At 41.0% G+C, this 21,635-nt stretch overlaps 2 protein-coding genes across 3 annotated transcripts; one reads left to right on the forward strand and one right to left on the reverse strand.

Moving 5' to 3' along the window:
* Positions 1–1,509: 1,509 nt before the first annotated feature.
* Positions 1,510–9,888, reverse strand: LOC121193590 (1-phosphatidylinositol 4,5-bisphosphate phosphodiesterase delta-1-like). Of its 2 annotated transcripts, none has more exons than XM_041055979.1 (15): positions 9,602–9,888; positions 7,749–7,907; positions 6,741–6,969; positions 6,355–6,484; positions 5,963–6,191; positions 4,692–4,893; positions 4,407–4,551; positions 4,152–4,304; positions 3,897–4,049; positions 3,654–3,813; positions 3,457–3,573; positions 3,128–3,306; positions 2,854–2,986; positions 2,393–2,542; positions 1,510–2,146 (listed from the first exon to the last, which is right to left on the reverse strand). In XM_041055979.1, the coding sequence occupies exons 1-15, from the start codon at positions 9,633–9,635 to the stop codon at positions 2,055–2,057; spliced, it is 2,265 nt and encodes a 754-aa protein (XP_040911913.1). In that variant the 5' UTR covers positions 9,636–9,888; the 3' UTR covers positions 1,510–2,054. The 2 variants fall into 2 exon arrangements, with proteins under 2 accessions (XP_040911913.1, XP_040911912.1); XM_041055978.1 differs by having other exon boundaries at positions 7,719–7,907.
* A 1,883-nt stretch (positions 9,889–11,771) lies between these two features.
* Positions 11,772–21,174, forward strand: LOC121193589 (serine/threonine-protein kinase OSR1-like). Its single transcript, XM_041055977.1, has 17 exons — positions 11,772–12,239; positions 12,834–12,946; positions 14,024–14,132; positions 15,685–15,826; positions 16,612–16,667; positions 16,917–17,026; positions 17,155–17,256; positions 17,543–17,676; positions 17,778–17,826; positions 17,931–17,996; positions 18,212–18,334; positions 19,074–19,109; positions 19,277–19,429; positions 19,544–19,643; positions 19,759–19,827; positions 20,341–20,405; positions 20,550–21,174. The coding sequence occupies exons 1-17, from the start codon at positions 12,170–12,172 to the stop codon at positions 20,622–20,624; spliced, it is 1,572 nt and encodes a 523-aa protein (XP_040911911.1). The 5' UTR covers positions 11,772–12,169; the 3' UTR covers positions 20,625–21,174.
* Positions 21,175–21,635: the final 461 nt, after the last annotated feature.

Raw genomic sequence — 21,635 nt, forward strand, 5'->3', positions numbered from 1 at the left:
TTTATTGCTTGGTTTATGGGTCATGATGTTATGGTAAAAAAGACCTACACTACTTCATAATTTCCACCATTTTTTTTTTCCAGTTGAAAGGCTGCTGCTCCTTCAGGCGTATTAAAACATTTTCTTTCTTTTGCATAAGCATTTGTGTTGGTGATGAGTGCTCTGCTCATGATGATGGTTTCAGTGCAATGTCCTTTTCTAAGAAGTGTTTGGTCCACTCCTCTCAACCTCTCGATGATTACCTTTCTCTGAAAATGTTGTTTGTATCATTGTGATATTTTTCTACCTACCTTTTGTCAGTATTTGGTTTGAAAAGTTGCATATTACTCATTGTATCCAGCTTTTTGTTCCTCTTTCTTTCAGATCTGTAATGTCCCTCTCTCTCTTGCCTTTGGTAAGAGTTCTCAGTCAGGTCTCGTCTTTCCTATCAGGGGACGTGTGTGTGCATGTGAGTCTTTACAGTTTTTCTTTGTGTTTCACCTCACTCATAATCACACATTCATCATTTTGTATTGATTGAACACCAAAGTTCTATAACACTTGAGTTCAAGTTATGTTCACTGTGCTTGCTTTTTTTTTTTTTTTTTTTTGGGGATGAGGTTCTTCACTTTTTGTTCTTGTTGGCGTACTTTGTTGGCCGCGTGCGTGTTGTCATCCTGAGCATCTTTTTTTTTTTCTTTCCTTCTTTCCATAATAAAAGGCTTCATTGAAACAATTTTGTCATGTCTATTTTGTTTTTTCAAATGTCTGATAGGGAACATGAATTAAGGCCAAAGATCATCACTTCAGACTGGTGTGATTGAGGTTTCACTGTTTCTCTGCACCTGACATGAAACTTCAAAAGTCATGAGGGAGAATGTTACTGTGTTCTGTTACTATATTCTGCAGTCCACGTCTTTATTTTGCCATTGTTTTATGTCACAATAAAGCACATTTTTATGGAGAAATGCTGCTTGTCTTCTATCAGCAGACCAATGGCAAACAAACTTTTATTTTATTTAACCTTTTTATGACAAACTAACTCACATCTATAATATTTTTTTTGCTACTCAAGTGCTGAGGGAACAAGCTATAAACACAAAACCAACCAAACCAAAATATATAATACATACAAGCAGTCATGTAATCCATTGCTTATATATTTCTAGTAGCTGTCTTGTACTTAAGACATGAAATAACTTTTCATTAGTTAAAGGATTTAATGCTTCAACAATGAGCTATAAGCCATGAGCTCTGCATCTACAGTATGTGTATCACATCCCTGACCTCTTAACTGACACTCTGTGTACCAAGGGTGTGTCCATTCAAAGTTCACACACTTGTGTGGACAGGCTCAAGTAGCACTACACAGCTGTATTCTTCCACTTGGTACAACTGGGTGAGAAGCCAAAAAATTATTATTAAGGTTTATCTTAACAATCTTATATGACTACAGGTGCAAAGTTTATCCATGCAGGAACACTGCTTTATTCAAAGTGCTGAAAAAACAGACTGAGACAGGTGTTTGTAGTTATTGTTTTTTATCTTCATCCTGATTTATAAAAAGATAAAGAAGCAGTCATGATGATGTTACATGAAAAATGGTCATACTTGATGACTAAACTTACTGATGAAGACAAAGCATGTAGTTTTTATGTTGGTAAATGGTCATTTGAATAGAAAGATTTAAATAGACAATACATTAACCGACCAGAAATGAGGGACACAAGCTGAAAAAAAAAAAAAATCAGTGCCATCGCAAACTGAACATGGTATAATACTAATGCAACTCATAGAAACCAATTAAAACACTCTGTATAGTGTCAATCATCTGTATAGTGTCAATCACCTGGAGGTTTGCTATGAAGTCTAGCAAACCTCGTGTGTATGTACAGTATCAGCATGTGTATACTCACCTCCCACAACAACACCAGATTGAGAACTTTAGTTCTCAATCTTTTATACTTGAGAATCTTTAGTTCTCAAGTATAAAATTTTATTAAAAACAGCTAAGACATGACTGTGTAGTGGAAGGTCCTAGTGTCCTGCGGAGGCACATGCCAGTCAGTGACGTCTCACTCAGCATCGACGACCATGACGTGCACAAAGAGCCTGGCAGAGGGCAGAAGGTCTCCGTTCTTACTGAGCAGAGGCACGTGTCTGTATCCTGTGTGGGAGCACAAAGTGGCTGCAGTCAGTGATGAGAAAAAGGAGAATACGAAGAGCTCTTTGTGCAGAGTGTGAATCAAGTTCTCTATGCTCAACCAGAGAGGGAAGAGTTCATGTCTCTGTTCGTTTATGAAGTGTGGAAACAAAGAACTGTCAGTGGATCTTAAATCACTGGGTTAGAGCAAGTAAAGAAAAAAGGCGCTGATAAATACAGAAAATATCCACAGCCATTTGATGAACTCACCCATTTTTAAGCTGTTGAGTGGAAGTGTGTACTGTCCGACAAACTCATTATCGGATGTGGAGTCGTGGTCTTCCACAACGAAGCGCACTAGTGCCAGATCTGGCACGTACACATCAAACTGGAAGTTTTCATTCCACTCAGGGTTAAACCCTAAACCAAAACACAGAGATGTGATTTTCACGTTTCACATTTGTTCTGCATCATTCATTTCTCTTCAGCACATTACAAGACTTTTACAATTTGTAATCTTTAACCTGCTTCCTCTACTTCAAAGCCTTCCCACGTTTCCCAGAATGCATTCTGACAACCCCCAGAGGCTGTGACACTGGTTGTATGCAGCTGTGGTTTGACTTGTTCACAGAAATATACACAGTGGAAGGAGAGCGGGATTTTTATCCCATCAGCAAGAAACAACAGTCTTACAACTAACGCAAAATATAAAACAAAGAAATGAAATGTACCGTTGTTTTCAACAGGATGGGTTTCTTTCTCAGCGACATCAGCCGGCACTCCGTACACCTCCACTTTAACCAGCGGGTCCACTATGGAGGATTTCTTCTCGTTCACTTTTGGGAGCTGCTGGGCTGATATGATCTAGCGACGTGTGGAGACACATCACATCGGATTAAAGAGATCCTTTACAATATGAACTCCTTCCCGAGGAACAGGACTTTGAACAGAGCGCTACAGCAAATGCTTTGGGTTAGTGCCAGAGTCTGTGGTCACAGTCCTCACCATGACGTGGAGCGTCTTATGCTTCAGCCAGTCTCCTCGGGTCAGAGTGATGGGGTCAAACTCTGTGGCTATGTCCCTCATGTAGGCAGGTTTCAGGATGTAGCCGCTCTTTCCGTTAACCAGGAATCTGCCCTGGTTCACATCCATGTCATTGCAGGTCGTCTGGAAGTTTAGTGCCACTGAAAAGGAATCATTAAGATGATTGATAGTGACCTATAAAACTAAGCGCTTTTCATTACTTCAGCTTTCCCCTTAGCGACTGCTGTGTTATCAGACTAAACTGTGCATGTGATAGTTTGTAATCCCCTGCTTGTGTCAGTAACAGGTACCAATTTGGCAGCCGGCGTTCCACAAAGGCACTGGGTTGTAGTTGGATGAGTCCGTCCTGGTGCCTGCTGGATAGATGCGGCTCAGCTTGTCCACATTATGACGGATGAAGGCAGTCGCTGAAGAAAGCACATCAAGAATCACACATCAAGCTTGACACTAAAACGCACAGGTGAATTAAACCTGAGGTCTTCCTCACCCGACTCCTCTGCCAGATCCATGGCCTTTCCCTCCTTGAAGGACGACATCTCGTAGAAGCTCAGGTTTTCTCTGGCGTCGTCAAAGCCGTTGAAGTGGACGCTCTTACAGTAGATCACCATGTCTGACAGCTCTTTCGCTAGTTTCAGCTTCTTTTTCTTCTACACATGAAACAGAATTCAGAGGTAAATAAAAATTGGCTAATGCATTCATTCATTTCCTCCCACTTGATGATGTAACCCACCTCGCTTTCCTCTTCCTCTTTCTGTTCATCCTCGTCATTTGAATCTTCCTCCTCCGTCACGTCGGTGTCATCAGCTGCTGCTGCCTCAGAGGCAAAAACGGACTCCAGTTTGTTTAACCTCTTCCCTTTGATCAGGAACTTCCCCTTTAATTCCTGGATATCACACAAACAAGGGCACACAGGCACGTAAGTGACTGGTATCCTTCCATCAAGGGACAGAAATATAATCTACCCATAGATGAGGGAGAACTCCACCTCTGGAGATGGGAATTTTGTGGGCATGCCATCCCCCAGGGGAGCGGTAACGAGTGCACTGCCCAGGATGGAGCTCATGTGGCGGGCCATGACTTCCTGCTGCTCCACACTGCAGTGGTTCTCCAAGGAAAGGATCACAGGATAATCGGACGTCTGAGGATGACCAGACAAAAGGCAAAAAACAGAAGAAGAGTCTTATAGGAAACTATACAATAACATAAGGTATACTACAGGATCCAACACTATTACACACACCTTGAAGGCGTACTCCTTGATGGCTTTGATCGCATCTTTGAAGAGGATCTTAGAGGTGAGTGTGTAGCCATGGTAGATCACTGGCTCATCGTCTGATCCGTCCCAGCAGTCCAGCTCTACGCAGCGGCAGCCTTTCAGCAGAGCCCTGAGAGAGTCGCAAGCAGCGTTAGTGACTAAATATCTGTCCTAACAAACAGATCTGTGAAGCTGCCACTGTCAGGTCACTGTCAGTGTAATGCTGGTGTTCAAGGACAGATTCTTATGAGGTTGGATGAAAGCTGTTACCTGACATAAGCCTCTGTGCTGCTGGGCCCTTTGAGCTGATCCTCCATGAGGTAGGTGTTGTGTGAGGAGGAGATGAAGTAGTGGTTGAGGGGATGGCTCATGTCCTGGTACACTTCCTTGTGATCTGGATTTAAGATCAAAGCCTCTGGATGATGCAGGTACATGAGGAAGCCGTCTTTGGACAGCAGCTTCTTCTCCTTGACTGAAAGAACATAAGTGTGTTCAACAATAACCTGCGGATCATTTATCCGTGGACAAAGTATGTGAGGGTCACATTATGCGGTCTCCCTTAAGAGGATCGGACAAAAGATCCTTGTTGAAAAGACTACAGATGAATAACCTGAAACAGTATCTCGGGTATTTTCTGCTACCTCTCACTTAAATAGGAGTGAAAGAGCTTGGTAAACCCTGACTTCAACATGTCCTTGGTTGTCAATTAGAACCACAGGATACAGTACATACAATGTGCACTTCACTCTGATTTCATGAGAGATTTCACCAAATCCTCTGTAGAAAGAAAATGACTTAAGAAATGTTTACTCAAGAAAGAATGAGTTGAGAAATGAGTTAACCAGAAATCTGGTTAACTTAGTACACGCAAATACAGCTGAGGTAAATGTATGCAAAACAGTTATGTAATACATTACTTATCTCCACAAGCACAAACTCACTGAGTAAGTGGTTAACAGTGCAAACTGCATGTATTTTAAATTCACCTTGTAGGTTAATATTAATAGGCTCTAGTTGCTGCCTCAGAGGCGCATCAGCCTCGTTACACATTATCACTTCTTGTTTCGTCTACAGTTGTGTCTATTTAATCGACAGTTACTCAACAGTGCGGTACACCGGCATCAACCCGGGCCCCTCCCACAGAGCAGTAACATGACCTCCTTTTGGTCAAATGTTTTCCTCTCAGCAACTTTTTCAGTTTGCTGCAAAGCTCATTTTATGAATACATAGAGGGAGACAAGTTATTGCTCTGTGGTTTGGATCTCACTTCATTTTAAAGTGGCATCCAGCAACCATAAATCCTAGTACTGAGTGACTGTTAAAAATTATATCTGAAGTGTCACTCTTAAATACCAAAAATCCAAAATATTCAAAAAATGTTTGGGAAATGGAGGAAACCATTCGTAAAAGATATTGGATAACAACTATGTAGACGAAAGTCATACTGCCCTGCTGGATTCCAGTTTTACCAGCTACTGCTCCATCACACCATGGAGTAACAACCTGAAACAAAAGCATGTGATTTAAGAGAAGGTACTGACCATTTTCATCCGGCTCATACTTCTGGATGATCTTGTGTGCGTCTGCCAGTGTTGCTTTCTCTCTCTGTTCTTTTATCAGGAAGTCCACCAGGTTCTCAGGACTCATGAAGCCTGTGGTCTTAGCGTACACTCCGTAGATCACGCCAATTTCCTCTCGATGGGTCAACAGGTCATAGAAATGTTCGATCTCCTCTCCAGCCAGGTGTCCAGAGTTTGATTTGTCACATTTCTACATGATGGAAACACACACACATTACCTAAATTCGCTGGGGGCATAACATAAAACTCTCAATCAATGGACGTTTCAATCTTCTTTTAAACAGCAGTGTTTTTGTAGCTTCCATCTACAATTTTCATCATTAGCGAGCATTAAAAAGCTCTGAGGGCATCACCTTGAAGAGCATCTCTGCGTAGTCGTCTTCCACTTCAATGTTGATCAGACGGAGGAAGTTCTTAACCTCGGACTGGCTCAGTTTATCATCTTTGTTCTTGTCTGCTTTCATCAGACAGGTGTAGATCCAGCTGAACAGTTTTTAATGTAAGGAACTGGATATGTTTCATTTCAAACAGAGGGTCACTCCTATCTCGTGGGCCCTTGTGGTGAATGACAATTGATATCACATACATCAAGGTGTGCAGCAGGTGTGGCAGGAGTTCCTAAACCACAGACACTGTTATGATAAAAGTTTTTAACCACCAATAATTCAAATGGGAACAGTAAGACCTACAGTCAGCAGCCATGTTAGTAGTATAACTTATACTATCATGACAAGGATACTGCTCTGTCTTCTGCTGGCAGCTGAGGTTGTTTATTTTGGAGATGATTTTCTCCAGGCTGGTGACCCACTGCTTGGCCTCTTCCTCCGAGCTGGCGATGAGATCCAGGTTCTTGCGGCGGCCCTTGAAAATGATGGAAAAGCAGCGTCCCTCCACCTGCTCCTCTGTGTACTTCCTCAACCCTTCTGACTGGCGGCCCATTCTCACCGCTGAGATATCATCGAGTGAGACTGAAGACAAGACAATAATTCAAATATTAAATAAAAATAAAGGAATCCCCCCGCCACAGGACCGATAAAGTGTGTCTTGTTCTGCTAAAAAAGCTGCTCCTCCTTTGTGCTCTTGGTATCTTCAGGCATCACAGACCAGCCTGCTTGGTAAACATAAGCCTCCTGTTTGCAGTTTACTGACGTCACATTACAAAATTGAACATGGCTGTTTTCAAACAGCTGCCTTTTACTGATGTTTGAAGTCACTAACGTGCAGCTTTAAGGGTTGAATGTTATCACACAAACAGACAGCAATAAACACATCTTTATTATAGTTATCTGACTGTGACTGCATGAGAACTGTTTATGGATGTAATCCAAGCAGAAAATATAACTAGAGCTATTTTAAACCACTCCTCCACAAACTATAAAAAAATCACTATCTCTACAAACACACCCACAAAACATATCACTGCTATCATGAGCAACCTAGTCCTGTATGATAATACCAAGGTCTTTCAGGCAGAAATAATCTTTTATAGCTGTATGATCACTCCTCCGCTTTTATAATCCACAAAGGAAAAATTTACCCAACCTGAGAAAAGAGATCATAGATGGTTTTTGTTGTGTCAACACTGAAAACACATGCGTTGAATGTCATTAGATAATAACTGTAAGAAAAAGTAAAAGTGAAGAGGAGGTGTGAGACATGTCCACCCCAACACCAGACAGATACGTGCATACGAGCGTTGCTGGCGGATCTCACACACATGTGGGTGGGATGCTGGGACAGCACTCACAGGTCTGGTTAGTCTTGAAGGTTTTCTTGGATTCGTGCCACATTGTCTTGCAGTCCTCCTGGAGCCTGAAGTAGCGGGTCTTCTTCCAGGATGGGGAACGGACCTTGAGAAGATCTCCCCCCTGCAGAAGGAACTGGAGGTCCAGATCGCCCTCCATACCTGAGAGAAGCCAGGGAGCAGAGAGTAAAATTCAGCTGATAACACAGTGGATTTCTGCAGACCTACTTTTTTACACACTCCTTATGTTAGTTGACTCAAAACATAAACTCAGCTCTGCTGTCTCTTTCTAAACTTGTATTCATCTTAAAGAATGAACATCCAAAACCACAAGCTTAGCATATAACCAAGGCAGAGTGATTAAGAGCCCTATAGCTTTTAAAGTTTCATAGCTTTGCACGTTAAAGGCAACCTGAGATCCACACTCTGGCAACAAAGCATGTACTGTAGTCTGACCCCGGATAACCCCGTAGGTCTCATCAGGTATCAGGTATCGTTTAAATAACTGCAGTGCAGCCTACCTAGGAGCTTTACGTTCGTTTGTATCACCTTCTGGCTTCTGGCATGTTGGAGTAATTCCTCAGATCTGCTGAGTTTAGCTTGTCTTTGCAGACATGTCATGATGTCCTCAGGAGCTGAAACGCTACCAGACTGTTCACAAAGGCGCTGAGACCGAGCAGTGTGTGAAGGGGCGTGTATCAGCCAGCCTCAAAGTTCACTTCTCACTTCCACCAGGACTCGGTTTAGGCGGCCAGCTGACAGCCAGACACGTAGTTCAGCTACCGCCCTGCTTGTAACGTGTCCATGCCAGAGCAAGACGGTTCAAGACTGCCGCCCGGTTAATGAAGACTGTTGGTATTATAAAGTCATTTCATAAGATATTTCGGGAAAACGAGCTGACTCGTTTTGAAGACAGTGACAGCATCTTTGAAGACGCCCAAATAACCCGTAGTTACCTTTAGATAAACCACGCAGATAAGCCAATAAACTGACTTTAGTTTACGTTAGCTGTTAGATAAAGAATAATATTAAATAATAAATAATAATGATTAGCTAAATCACAGTTTACAGACATTAAAGTTTGTTTAAAGGTTAAAGAAAATACTATAAACGGCTAAAGTGTGGCGGGGCGAATTCATTTAATTAACATAACCTGATAAGTAAATAGAACAAACAGTACGTTTAATGAGATAATGTACGACATAACACTACAACCTGCATTTGTTTTTTTTTTTTTGTTTTTTTTTTATGGAATTGTTGCCTTTCTGGCTCCATCTAGTGGTGATATCGCGATACTGCTGTGTGTGCAGTGATTTAAAACAACTTGACCAGACTTATTAAAAAAACAAAAAACAACAAACTTATAGGTGTTGGCAGACAGGTCAACAGACACACTGGCAGCCGAGAACAGAGAAATACGAGCCCATTTAGCGCCTCTCGGTAACGTTGCTTGCAGTAGGAGTTTGTTTTTCTTCTCTGGTTAACCAGAGCCTGTGGGCTGGTTTGGTTTGGCAACACTTGTTTCTGCTTTCAGCAAGGTGAAACTAGGCTGCATGACAGGGGCCACACCTTTTGGCGGACTATAAACACATGAAATTCTCCAGGTGCTCTTATTCGCACAGGTATTGCTCGATAAAGTAAATTTCCACAGTTAGTGAAGAGACACCACGTTGTTGTTGGCAGCAGTGTAAATGAAAGAAAACGGAGTAAAAGCCGCTCCAATTTGCTCACCTGTCATTCTGGCCAAAGAATTACTCAGTGAATTATTTAAAAAAATAAATTAAAATAAAACAGCTTCCAGAAATGCAACAAGTGCTTTCATTTGCACAATTAAACAGAAATATAAAATGTCCTACCGTTTTTTTTCTTTTCGATCCCATTCGTTTCCATCCTTTCTGAACTGGTTCTCTGCTTCACGTAGTCAAGTTTTTGTTTTTCTTTTTGTTTTTTTTCCTCGTTTCACTTGATGCGCCGTTTCACCTAAAGTTGCTCCTTCTTTCCATGAGCGCGAGCAGACGAGAAAACTTTGGATCTGGGATGGTTGACTCGAGTACAGCAGGACAAAACACCAAAGGCGGCGGCAGAGGTGGGTTTCTCCTGGCAGTCTGAATGGTGCTCTCCTGCGGGCTCCAACACCGGTTTGACAACCCTGCCATTCAAGCTTCGCTGCTGATGTCACAGCAGGGTAGGTTACACCTCAACACCAGCCTTTGCCATCAGGCATGGGTCTAATTAACATACTGTTTGGCTTTATATCCAGCATTTAAAGCGTGCCACATTATTAGCTGGTCACCTGCGCACCTTTAGTCAAAGTGAAAAATGCTTTTTTAATCCATGCCTTTTATAATCCTGTTGTCTGTACACAGGACTCTAGAGGAAACTCTAGATTTGGGAGGGAACGATCACCTGAGAAGCACCTATGAGCCTCAAGGTACTGTAATCAGGTTTTATAAGTAATATTTATAGTGTGGAAATTTCCTATCAGCTCATGTCCATAGTCAACTTCTGCTAATTTTCATGTGGACACCTGTTCCTCATTTGAACAAAAGGTAAACATCAAGATGAATAGCAGAGCTGGCTCACTGCCAGTCGACATAGTTGACTGTGAGCTTGAGCATATTGGTTACATTGAAAGGGAAAGATGAAGTGTTTTGCTTTCCTTTTCATGTGCAGCTTAGCCTTGGCAGGAAAATACCACTGCAATCACTTGTGCATAGGAGCTCCTGTGGCTCTCAGCACTTCCCTTTCAGTCCTGGCTTACCCCCAGCGCACTGTCAGCATCAGGATGAGCGAGCTTTAATGCAACATCAAGGGCAGAGCTTCCGGGAAAAGGTTGACCACGTCTAAAACCCACGAGGTACAGGGAAAAATGGGAAGGGAAACAGAGTGCAGTATGGCCTTTAGATCTGAATCAGTGCCATATCTGAAAATACAAGACCTGTGCCTTATTAAATGCACACAGAGCTGTCATTACAGATGTATATTTTATTAACTTTAGCTATTCCCAGAAACAAGAACACATGATCTTTATCCCAGCTTCACATTTCATATACTATGCACACCTTTCAAGTGGAAAAAAACATAAATCATCGGTTAGTACAGAAATATTTTATCTGAAACAAAGGTGTAAAGAACTAAGTTTCATTAAGAAACCATGGAACCAACCAATTGAGAGTGACTTGTATCATTAATTCTAAACACTGTAAATAGAAATTGTGAGACTTTTCTTGTTGCTGAAGTCTGTGTCTTTGCTCACTGTCTGTACCTGTAGAACAAGCTAGAACAAGCCCCGCTGTTTCCTCACATACCACTGATACCAGCCATAGTTTTGGAGGTTTTCCCCAAACATGCTCATGTATCAGAGCACTGTTTCAGTGACATAAATAATGCAGATTACAAAGAACAGTTTCAAAAGAGGAATTTAGACAAAGAACAAAGAATACAAATCAATAAGTAAACAACTGCCTTGTGTCATAGTTTTTTACTTTATTACATTTAGTTATGAATAGCACAGTGTGTTGAGTTTTCATTCCTCTGTTTTTGATTCAACTTCTTGTGAAGAGTGGACTGGCATTAACATAAAACATTATGACATGGATATTACCTAACCAGAGATCTCAAAGGCCAACAAATATTCCCTAAACATGTACTGTACTGATCATGTTCTATACTTAAAGTACAAGTGCTTGTACTTCACTTGGGTTTTACTTTACATTATATAAATCATTTAAAATCGGTACCACCATTTACAACATGTAAAGTACTGCTTTCATGTCAATGCACTGATATTAATGGTCCAAAAATCTAATAATCCAACACTAAGGGACCATTATGCATAATGATTACGTTAACATTTATTCCTAGGTGCAATCATGAATTTATACGTGTACTGTGGCAGTTTTATTGTGCAGTACTGCTGCTTTTACTTTTTTAAATACAGAATTTCACTGTACTGAGCAAGAAATCATGCAAGCAAAAAACACAAGAGACACACTCTAGTGGAAAAAAATAGCTCCCTCTACCGGATGTACTGAAAACAATTTTACAGGTGCGGAATGTAAGAATAAAATAATGAATATCTCTGTTTTAACGCTAAATTACCTCAACTAACCAGAGTACCACTGTCCATTGACTATTACTTATATCAGTAGGCTGTCTGTTTCCAAGTGTTTCGGGTTTTAATTTTCGGATTTTAAGCAGCCTTTGCCACACTCAAGATGGCGGTACCGTCGTACTTCCTCTTGGGTTGTTACGTAAATTGGTGCGTCAGTCGCGCGTAAAGTTGTGTTGACAGGAGCGGCAGGAGTTGTCAGCGGAACAGCAGCAGCAAACATCACCGGAGCTGAATGGAGTAATCACAAAGATATCATTACAGACAGCGTCTTATTTAGAAGTATTGTTTACACCGTTCAAACAGCGACGCCATGGCAGACGACCAGTCCTCTCAATCCTGGTCAATCGACAAGGATGACTACGAACTCAATGAAGTGATAGGTGAGTAGCTTAGCTTGCTAATGTTAGCACACTAGCTTGTCTTTACAGCGGTGTTGGCACTAGCCAACTAGCATCGCACGTCTGTAGCTAACAGAAGGCCAGTTACAAGCCGTTGCTACATTGCCGGAAGGCCAATAGCTCAGCAGAGTTTCGCTTAAGCTAGGCCAAATTAATTAACTGCTTCTGCTAGTTGGCGAGCTAAAGCGAGATAGCTTCTTCTTAAGTCAGCACGAAGCTAAACGGGTAGCTAACGAAAGTTAGCCTACAGTGCGTGAAGATTCGTCAGTTGTTGGAGTGGGAGGTGGTCTTTTGTCCAGGTGTGATACGGCTTAAGGTGAACTACTCATAGTTTGCACAAGTTCAGGTAATATGACTAATGCCTTTGAACAAGAGGGTTGGTATGATGTGTCTGATCAGTTAAATGAGGATTGATGCGGCACATTACGGTACTGTACTGTGTATTACTCTAAATGACTTTATTCCCTAGTTCTAGAAACTAGTTTCTAGTCAAATTGTCATTCTTTGAAAGCTGTCTTCAAAAGGTCAGAGGCTTTATCTTGGTGAGGATTTCACTCTTAATTCTGTTCTCCTCAGGGAGCGGTGCCACTGCAGTTGTCCAGGCAGCATACTGCAGGCCGAGAAATGAGAAGGTGGCCATCAAACGAATCAACCTGGAAAAGTGTCAGACTAGTATGGATGAGCTCCTGGTAAGAAACCATAGCAAAATGGGGGCCTGCATCTGCAGTCCAGATGTTCTTAACGTGTGTGTCTGTTTGCTGGGAGTGTGGTGGGATGGTGAGGTCAGATCAGTCAAAGACTGATCAAAAGCTTCGTACCACAACCACCACTGAGTAGGAGAGCTGGGTAAAATCAATAAGACCATAATAAAGACAAATTAACTGGGAATAAATAGCATGTTCCTTTTCAAAGATGTTTTTCTTAATAAGCACAGGAATATTTGTGTTTTATTCACATAATTTTACTTTTGAATGTTGATATTTAAATGGGACACTGCTGTGAGATGAGATTAAAGTCAGTCTCCTACGCTCTTCATCTCTGTGTTATGTAGCTCTTTACAATCAGTCTATGTGCTGGAATCTGCCAGTCAGGTGGATAAATGAAAAAAATGTGGATAAATAATTAAAATATTGATTTTAAATATTCCAAATGTTATTATATTCAGAATCTTGTAAGTTTGAGAAAGCCTCTGAGTATGATATACCGTAAAAGTGTGGGGGGAAATCACAGAATGGCTTTCCATGACATCTGTAAGCAGTGGGCATGCAGGATTGTGTGTGTGTGCTTGTGTGTGTCTGTGTGTGTGTTAATATATATGTGTCAGTCATTTCCTTCTCATCTTGGGCCAATTATTGATTTTCAAGGAAAGGATATTGACATTTATGCTATGTGAAGTGAATATTTCTCTGTATTGCTCTATCGTCAAGGACTTCCTACTGCTTACCTACCTGCTGCTTATATAATATATTAAGGTCTTGAATTCACCTATGTCTGTCATCTAGATTAAAAGTGTCTTGGCTTAGTGACCAAGTAGTGATGTAACCCATGTTACTCTGCTGTCTGAAGTCAGAGGCACTGTGTATTCCTGATTTAGGTTTTGGCCATCTTAACAGTGAGGTTTTGACTGTGGGCAGTGAGTAATAGCAGGGACTGGGTTGTTTCATTCAAGCCACACTTGAATGGAGTAAGATTTCATTAAAAGGAAATTCAGTTTGAAAGATCAAATCCTCATATGACCTTTTATCCCATGTTTCTTCTCTGTGCAGAAAGAGATCCAGGCTATGAGTCAGTGCCACCATCCAAACATTGTGTCTTACTATACCTCCTTTGTGGTGAAGGATGAACTGTGGCTAGTGATGAAGTTGCTCAGTGGTGGTAAGTTCTGTAAAGACTAAAAGAAACTTTTCCTCTGACGTGACTTGCTCTTGGCTTACTCTTATCTTCACCTTGACTTTGAATTGACTTTCTATGTCTTGACTTTCTGTACCTTCCTTGCCTTGTCTCAAATAAGACCAGGTTTGAACATGAGCTGCATGTTTGGATTAACTGGGGAGCCATGTGGCATATTCTGGCCAGGTAGTAGGCTGCATTGTTTTTGTTGCCTTGCAATTCTGGGATATTTAGTTTGGTATGTTTTTCTCTACATTCTACCTATTTCATTCTGAAAACCACAGTAAGGCTGTGTATGCAACATTAAAAGTTCAAAGTGGGAAGGAAGTTTAAATGGAGTGGGAGATGTTACAATATCAGCTAGATCATGCCACAGAAATTGTTGCTAAAAAAGAACGCAACTGTCTCAATGTGGAAGTACTTTGAGTATTAACTCAAACACTTGAGTCTACATTCATGTGCTGAACTACAGTATTAGTCCTGATTTAAAGTATTTTGTAATTACTAGAAATTATTTAATAAGCCATTAAATGTGGCTGGTAGATTTATTGTTGGGTTTTTTTGTGTTTGTGTGAAATATGTTTTTCTGGATAAGCATTTAAGGAGTATTTTGACGTTTTGGGAAACAAGCGCATTTCCTCTCTTGCTGCTTGTTAGATGACAAGATTGATACGACTCTCATACCTGTATGCTTAGTATGAAGCCACAGCCAGCATCTGAGTATCTTCGCTTAGCATAAAAACTGGAAACAGAAAGAAACAGCTAGCCTGGCTCTGTCCGAGGGTAACAGAATCTGCTTCCTTGCACTTAATGCTCACTTATTAACACATTACACCTTGTTACTTCAATCTATACAAAAACGAAGTGTAAGTGCAGTGTGGTATTATGGTTTGGTGATGACAAGAACTGTTCCTGTCTTACAGCTTTTTTCCAGTGTACCCAATGGGAAGTAGTTTATAGGTTGGTAACATGGTGTTTGTTTATGTTCTGTGAGGACTTAAAGTTCTATGAAAATCCTCCCACTTCAAAAGCGTATTTTGTAAAATATTTTCTCTGGATATTTGAACTTCAGTGCATCAACTTTTTTGACACTTTTTTGCAACCTGTGAATGCAGGATCCTTTGAAGTAGCAGTTTTTCACTTTGACCGTTCACTAACAGTGGACATATCCATTCCTAGACAAGTACATACATACTTTATTTTATTTTATTTTATTATACTATACTATTTCATTATATTGCAATATATTGTGCCACAATACTGTAATATAATTAGCAGGTTATTCTTAAATTCATGTGGAGCACCTGACCTCCTGAAGCTTAGGAGGTCAGGTGCTGCTGTTGGTGCACTCTGCGGAGTTGTGGCTGGCTGTGTTTTATGGTGTTATAAAGCAGGACACGACTCTGCTGGTTTTGTTTACAGTACAAACCACTACCAGATAAATGCGGCTCAGTGTGCCTTCAACTACTTGCCAAACTGGAGATTCTGTCTGTGTACTCTCAGCATGCCTTATAACAAGCCTCTGCCTCTGTCTCAGGCTCTGTGTTGGACATCATCAAACATATCATATCTCGTGGTGAGCACAAGACGGGAGTGCTGGATGAGGCCAGCATCGCCACCATCCTGAAAGAAGTCTTGGAGGGGCTGGAGTACCTTCACAAAAACGGGCAGATCCATCGGTGAGTTACAGTGATGTGTCACCAGGCTGGACAACAATGTCTTATCACCATACACTGGGCACTTTGAATCCTTGTATCCACTGTCTTCAACCAGACACTCTCACGCAGACGCTGGGCCTTTCGCCTCTCCACATGAGCGTGCAGTTTAAACAGGACCTCGCTCCTTCAATATTTAATACACTGAAAATGCATAATTGAGGAGGCTTGTTTTACATAAAAGTTCCTCCCAGGAACACCGTGAAGCACGGCTGAGAAGAAAGGCCTCTCTGTATCCTCTGTGTCCTCTTAAGTCAAATTGTTTCTGATTAACAGACTGTCCATTCACTCTCATGTCTCTTGAAGGGGTTTATTTAGTCTCATCTCTCTCTTTATTTCGAAAGGTGGATTGTTATATTTGCAGAGAAATTGAAATGCATCTGGTGTTACAGTCAGTGTGTGTGGACTGTATTTCCGTAGACAGACAGAGCAGCTGCTGATTGAGCTCAGATGCTGTGGCTAACTCACTTACGCCTAATCATGGCAGGGAGGGAGGGCTGGGCCCAAGTTAATCCACTTCGGTTCTATGTGCATAGTTTGCTCTCAATGTATGCAAACAGAATTCAGGTGGAGTAAAGCGAAGCAGATCAAAGGTACAGCTTTAACATGTTTGTGTGCAATAGTAAAGAATGTTTGTTCATTTGGGGAGTCAGTCTGCACAGCCAAGCCACTCCTCTGTTGATGCAGTCGCTGACTTGTGATATCTTAATTGTACATGATCGTTTAATCCTCCTCCTCTTCATGCACAGGGATCTAAAGGCTGGAAATATTCTTCTTGGGGAAGATGGCTCAGTGCAAATTGCTGGTACAGTGTTTTCCCTACGTCCACTGTGGTTGTACAAGTTCAGATGATACGTAGTTAAATTCTGTAGAGTGTTTCTGTCCAGATTTATTTTACATTTTGATACCTAATCAGAATGAACAAAGGAGGCCTTCATTGCACTACAAAAACTAATTTGTTTCAATCTGTTACAACTAATTTAATCTGTTCTTCTCTTTATTCTTTCTCTGTTTCATACGCTCACAATTACACTCACACACACACACACCCTAGATTTTGGTGTGAGTGCCTTTCTAGCAGCAGGAGGAGACATGACTAGGAACAAGGTTAGGAAGACATTTGTGGGGACACCGTGCTGGATGGCCCCGGAGGTCATGGAGCAGGTATGAGGCTTATTTTGTAGATGGCCCCTTCCACTGCCTCTGCTTTTCTCTCTGTGATGCCTCATAACTGGGGAAACAAAAGGAAGACTGGAGAGCTTTGTTCACTTGGTTCTGGTTTTAATCCACAGGTCCGCGGCTATGACTTCAAAGCAGACATCTGGAGTTTCGGGATAACAGCCATTGAACTTGCCACAGGGGCAGCACCATATCACAAATACCCACCAATGAAGGTAGCTGTCTGTGCACGTACTGTATTTATTTTCTTGATTTCACTAGATAAAAAAACACTTTGAACAGTTCAAAACAAAACAAGCTGAGACTCTTTTAGAGCTCTGTAGCCTGCTGCAGTTACTGGAGCACAACAAAAGAATGCTGATAACGAACACGAGTTTTGTCATCTATTTGTTTGTTCAGCTGCTTCCTCAGAGTAGCTTTGATAAAGATGCTTTCCATTTTTATTTAATAGTTTATATTATATCTGTTTGCTGACTGCAGCTAATCTTTGCATGTCTGTAGGTGCTGATGTTGACTTTGCAGAATGACCCTCCCTGTCTGGAGACGGGGATCACAGATAAGGAAATGGTGAAGAAGTACGGCAAATCCTTCAGGAAGATGCTCTCCCTGTGTTTACAGAAAGATCCTGAAAAAAGGTCAGTTAGTCCCTAAACCATTCCAGATTAAAGTTGTGTTTGTTTTGCTTTTGCTTTCCGATTCCTGGATTGTATAATGAATGTATCTCCTTCCTTTTTAGGCCAACTGCTGCTGAGTTGCTGAAGCACAAATTCTTCACAAAAGCCAAGGTGAGCCCTGCATCACTGAAAAAAAAATAAACTGAAAATATTTCTGCATGTTTCAGAGAGAACCATTATAGATCCTGTAAGAAATGTTTGTTTTTCTGTCACAGAACAACGAGTACTTGCAGGAGAGGCTTCTACAGAAAGGCCCAACAATAACCGAGCGATCAAAAAAGGTCATTAATAAAGCACTGTCAATATACAACATTGTGTTGCTGTGCACTGGTGTGTTGTCTTGTCCAGGGTGTGTCCCAGTCTCTTGTTAATGCATGCTGGGATACGTTTGTAACTACGTGTGTAACTCTGAAAAGATTTACCAAGAACACATAATCGAGTAATTTTTAGGTTTTACATGTTTTTAATTAGGTTTTTTTTTTTATGCATTGTGTAGGTGCGTCGTGTGCCTGGCTCCAGTGGCCGTCTCCACAAGACAGAGGACGGTGGTTGGGAGTGGAGCGATGATGAGCTGGACGAGGAGAGCGAGGAGGGCAAAGCTGCTGTGGCAGCTCTGCGGGTGAGACTCTGCATGCCTGCCTCTTCCAAGAGTCAATCCCGTTTACTTTATAAGGCCACCATGCTGTACAATCTCAGTGCGCACAGTATCCTTTTGACCAGCAGATGGTGCTGTTGGATCACAGGCCAGTGTAGTTTAGGTTACTCAGCTAAATCAACTAAGAAGCATCTAATTCTCAAACTTGACCTGCCCCAGAAACAGATTGTCTTTTTTTATATTATATTATATTATATTATATTATATTATATTATATTATATTATATTATATTATATTCCATGTTGCATCAGGCTTGTTGTAAAAGATGAGGATTAAAGAATTGTAATAATTTTCACATGCTTTTGGGCTCGGGTAAACAGTTATTTTGTTAAAAATAGTGAAAAAAAGGTGCAGAATTTAAATAAAAACAGTGCAAATGTGAGTGTTAAACATAAAAGGAACCGTTATTGAATTGAGGTTTCATGGCTTGCAAATCCAAAGGGGGGAAAAGAGCTTTCAAGTAGCCAAACCGCCATTACCAATACGTTTCCTGTGTGTGTTCACACTCAATTCATGTCTGGGTTGTGGGATTTTACTGTCTCGTTATCTTAACCGTGATTTCAGTTAAGCCTTGTGTTTAATGTCACCTACCTTGTGTCAAATTCTTTCAATCCTACAATACTCCATCGGTCCATACATCTGGGGCATAAAAGGAGAATTGCATGTTTTTAATCCTGACAATCTGTCATGTCCATTCTGCAGTCACCCAGAGTGAAGGACGGGTCCCAGAATATGGAGGTGAGTCTATTTGTAGTGGACATGACCTGAAAATCTTGATTTATCATCATGCCTTGACAGAGCGATCTGCATGACTGTCTTATGTATGTCTATTTCTTTTCTTTTTGTTCCATTCATGTAAAAGTGAAAAACACCTGCTGATTTATTTGCAAATTCGTGTGTCTTAGCTTTTTCCGCCAGCAGATGGCTCCACAGGACACCTGCAGCCGCCCAGTGCAGCACATGAGAGCCCTGTGAATGTGGGTCAGACAGGAGAGGATGTTCCAACTCCACAGGCTCCCACTCAAACAGCGAGTCCTTCACATGCACCCGCTGCTCAGGTGAAAACAAACACAGAGACTGATTTGTTAGCTTAGGCCAGTGCAGAGGTGTTCTTTACAAACAGGACTGCTGCACAGTCTTTTCATTCACAATCATTACTGTTGCCGTTGCAGCAACCAGCTGCAGCCAGTGTTCCCATCAGCCTCGTCCTGAGACTGAGGAATCCCAAGAAGGAACTCAATGACATCCGTTTTGAGTTCATGTCTGGCAGAGGTAGGAGAGATCACCTAGCTTTTTCTTTTTGCTATTTGCTGTTTTTCTATGTGCTGTTATGCCCCAGTCTCATGTCTTTCTATTTTTCTGCTTTCCTCTCTGTGTCTCCTCCCAGACTCTGCTGACGGAGTTTCTCAGGAGTTGGTTTCAGCCGGGCTGGTGGATGGGAGGGACTTAGTCATTGGTGAGCTGGAGAAAGAGCACTGTATGATGGGATACTTTATTATTTATGAAGTCAGTTCACTGCTTTGATTTACATTTATTTCTCTATAGTATAAAACCTTTGCAGATATTTGAAACTTGCCTGGGATAACTCAGTGTTGTCTTCTGGGTTTCTGACTTCATAGCATCTAAACACAAAGTTCATAGTGTTAGATGGAATTGATCATTTATCTCAAGCAAGTGTCAGGTCATTGTATGTAAACATTTCATGCCTAAAAAAAACTAAAATGTGTTTGAAAAAGGTGTTAAGTATATATGATTTGTTATAAATGTGTTACAGCTTGCAAAACCACAGGGATATATGATGTAAACACATCCAGTTTATGATTTTATAGTGTGCACATGGCTCCAGGACCAGTTATTTCCTGTTACCAGCGCTGGTCATGAGGGGAGATTACATGACTTTTTGTAATCTCCTCTCACATTAGTTGGTCATCTGATGTAGTTCTCTCACTTCCTTTTATCTTCTGTCTAGTTGCTGCCAATTTGCAAAAGATTGTTGATGATCCTCATAGTAACAAAAATTTGACCTTTAAACTGGTGAGTACACAGACATAACCATTTATTATTATCCCATGGATTCTGTTCACTCATGTTTCGTATATATTGTACAGGTTTTATTGTGGCCAATTTTTGGATCATATATATATATTTTTTTTAATGGTGTTGCTCCCTGTTTTCCAGGCATCCGGTGTGGAGGAGTCTGAAATTCCCGATGATGTTAAACTCATTGGATTTGCTCAGCTCAGCATCAGTTAAGTCAAGCAGAGCCATCAAAAAAGGACAGAAAATAATGGTATTGCACAGCTGCATTGTAGTCAATTCCAAGAAACCACTACTGCCAAAGAAAGGAGGAAGAGTATGATGATGAGACATGAAGCTGGCAGGAGTGTGACACTACTGCAGGATGCATGAGGACCACATTGAGAGGAGGCTCAGTTCATCACAGGAATCACACTTGAAACGTTTACAGTGCGCTTATACAGTAAATGGGAGAACAGATGCAATCAACTAAATGAACTCCTAATTTCTTTTTCTTTTTCTTCCTCTTCATACATAAGCACAATCCAAACCATCTCCTGCCAGTACTGGAAGTGATTGCCTTTTTTCTTTTCTTTCTTGTGCCACAAAACTCACAAGAGTGTCGTGCCACCTTTACATGGCACTTTATGCTACACTGAAATTGAAAAGTGTAAATTCAGCCTTAGTTCGTCAAATCTTTTCAATTTTACCAGTGTGATTGGTAAAAAAATTAAGTCTGTGTGATTATTTGGTGTATTCTATGTACGCCTATGTAGTAAATCTAAAATATATATATATATATATCCCCCTTAATGCTGATACAAATATCTTATCAACACACTGCAGCATAGTTTTAATTTACCTGATTGATTTTTACTTAAAAATGATCAGATTACTTTATAAGGCAGCCCAAGGCAGTGCGATGAATTCTCTCCTCCACAGTATCAGTGTCCGGTGGTTTTGTTAAAACATAACCGACGTGTTTATGCTTTGACTTCACTTCTGAAATCATTCAGATATACACAAATCAGCTGTAACTGCTCTGTCTCAGAACTGTAGTTACGATGCTTTGTCAGATGGCGTTTTGCTGAGGTATTAATGACAGGCTTATTTTCACAGGTTGAGACTTTCCTAATATTCTTGTACTATGCAATAGTTATTTTCTTCTCGCCGTATGTGATCACTAGTTGCAAATAATATTTCTCTTGGGTTGAATAAAACCACTTTTTGTGCTTGCACCTCAGAAGG

Source organism: Toxotes jaculatrix, chromosome 14 (genome assembly GCF_017976425.1).
Source record: "Toxotes jaculatrix isolate fToxJac2 chromosome 14, fToxJac2.pri, whole genome shotgun sequence".
Lineage (NCBI taxonomy): Eukaryota > Metazoa > Chordata > Actinopteri > Toxotidae > Toxotes > Toxotes jaculatrix.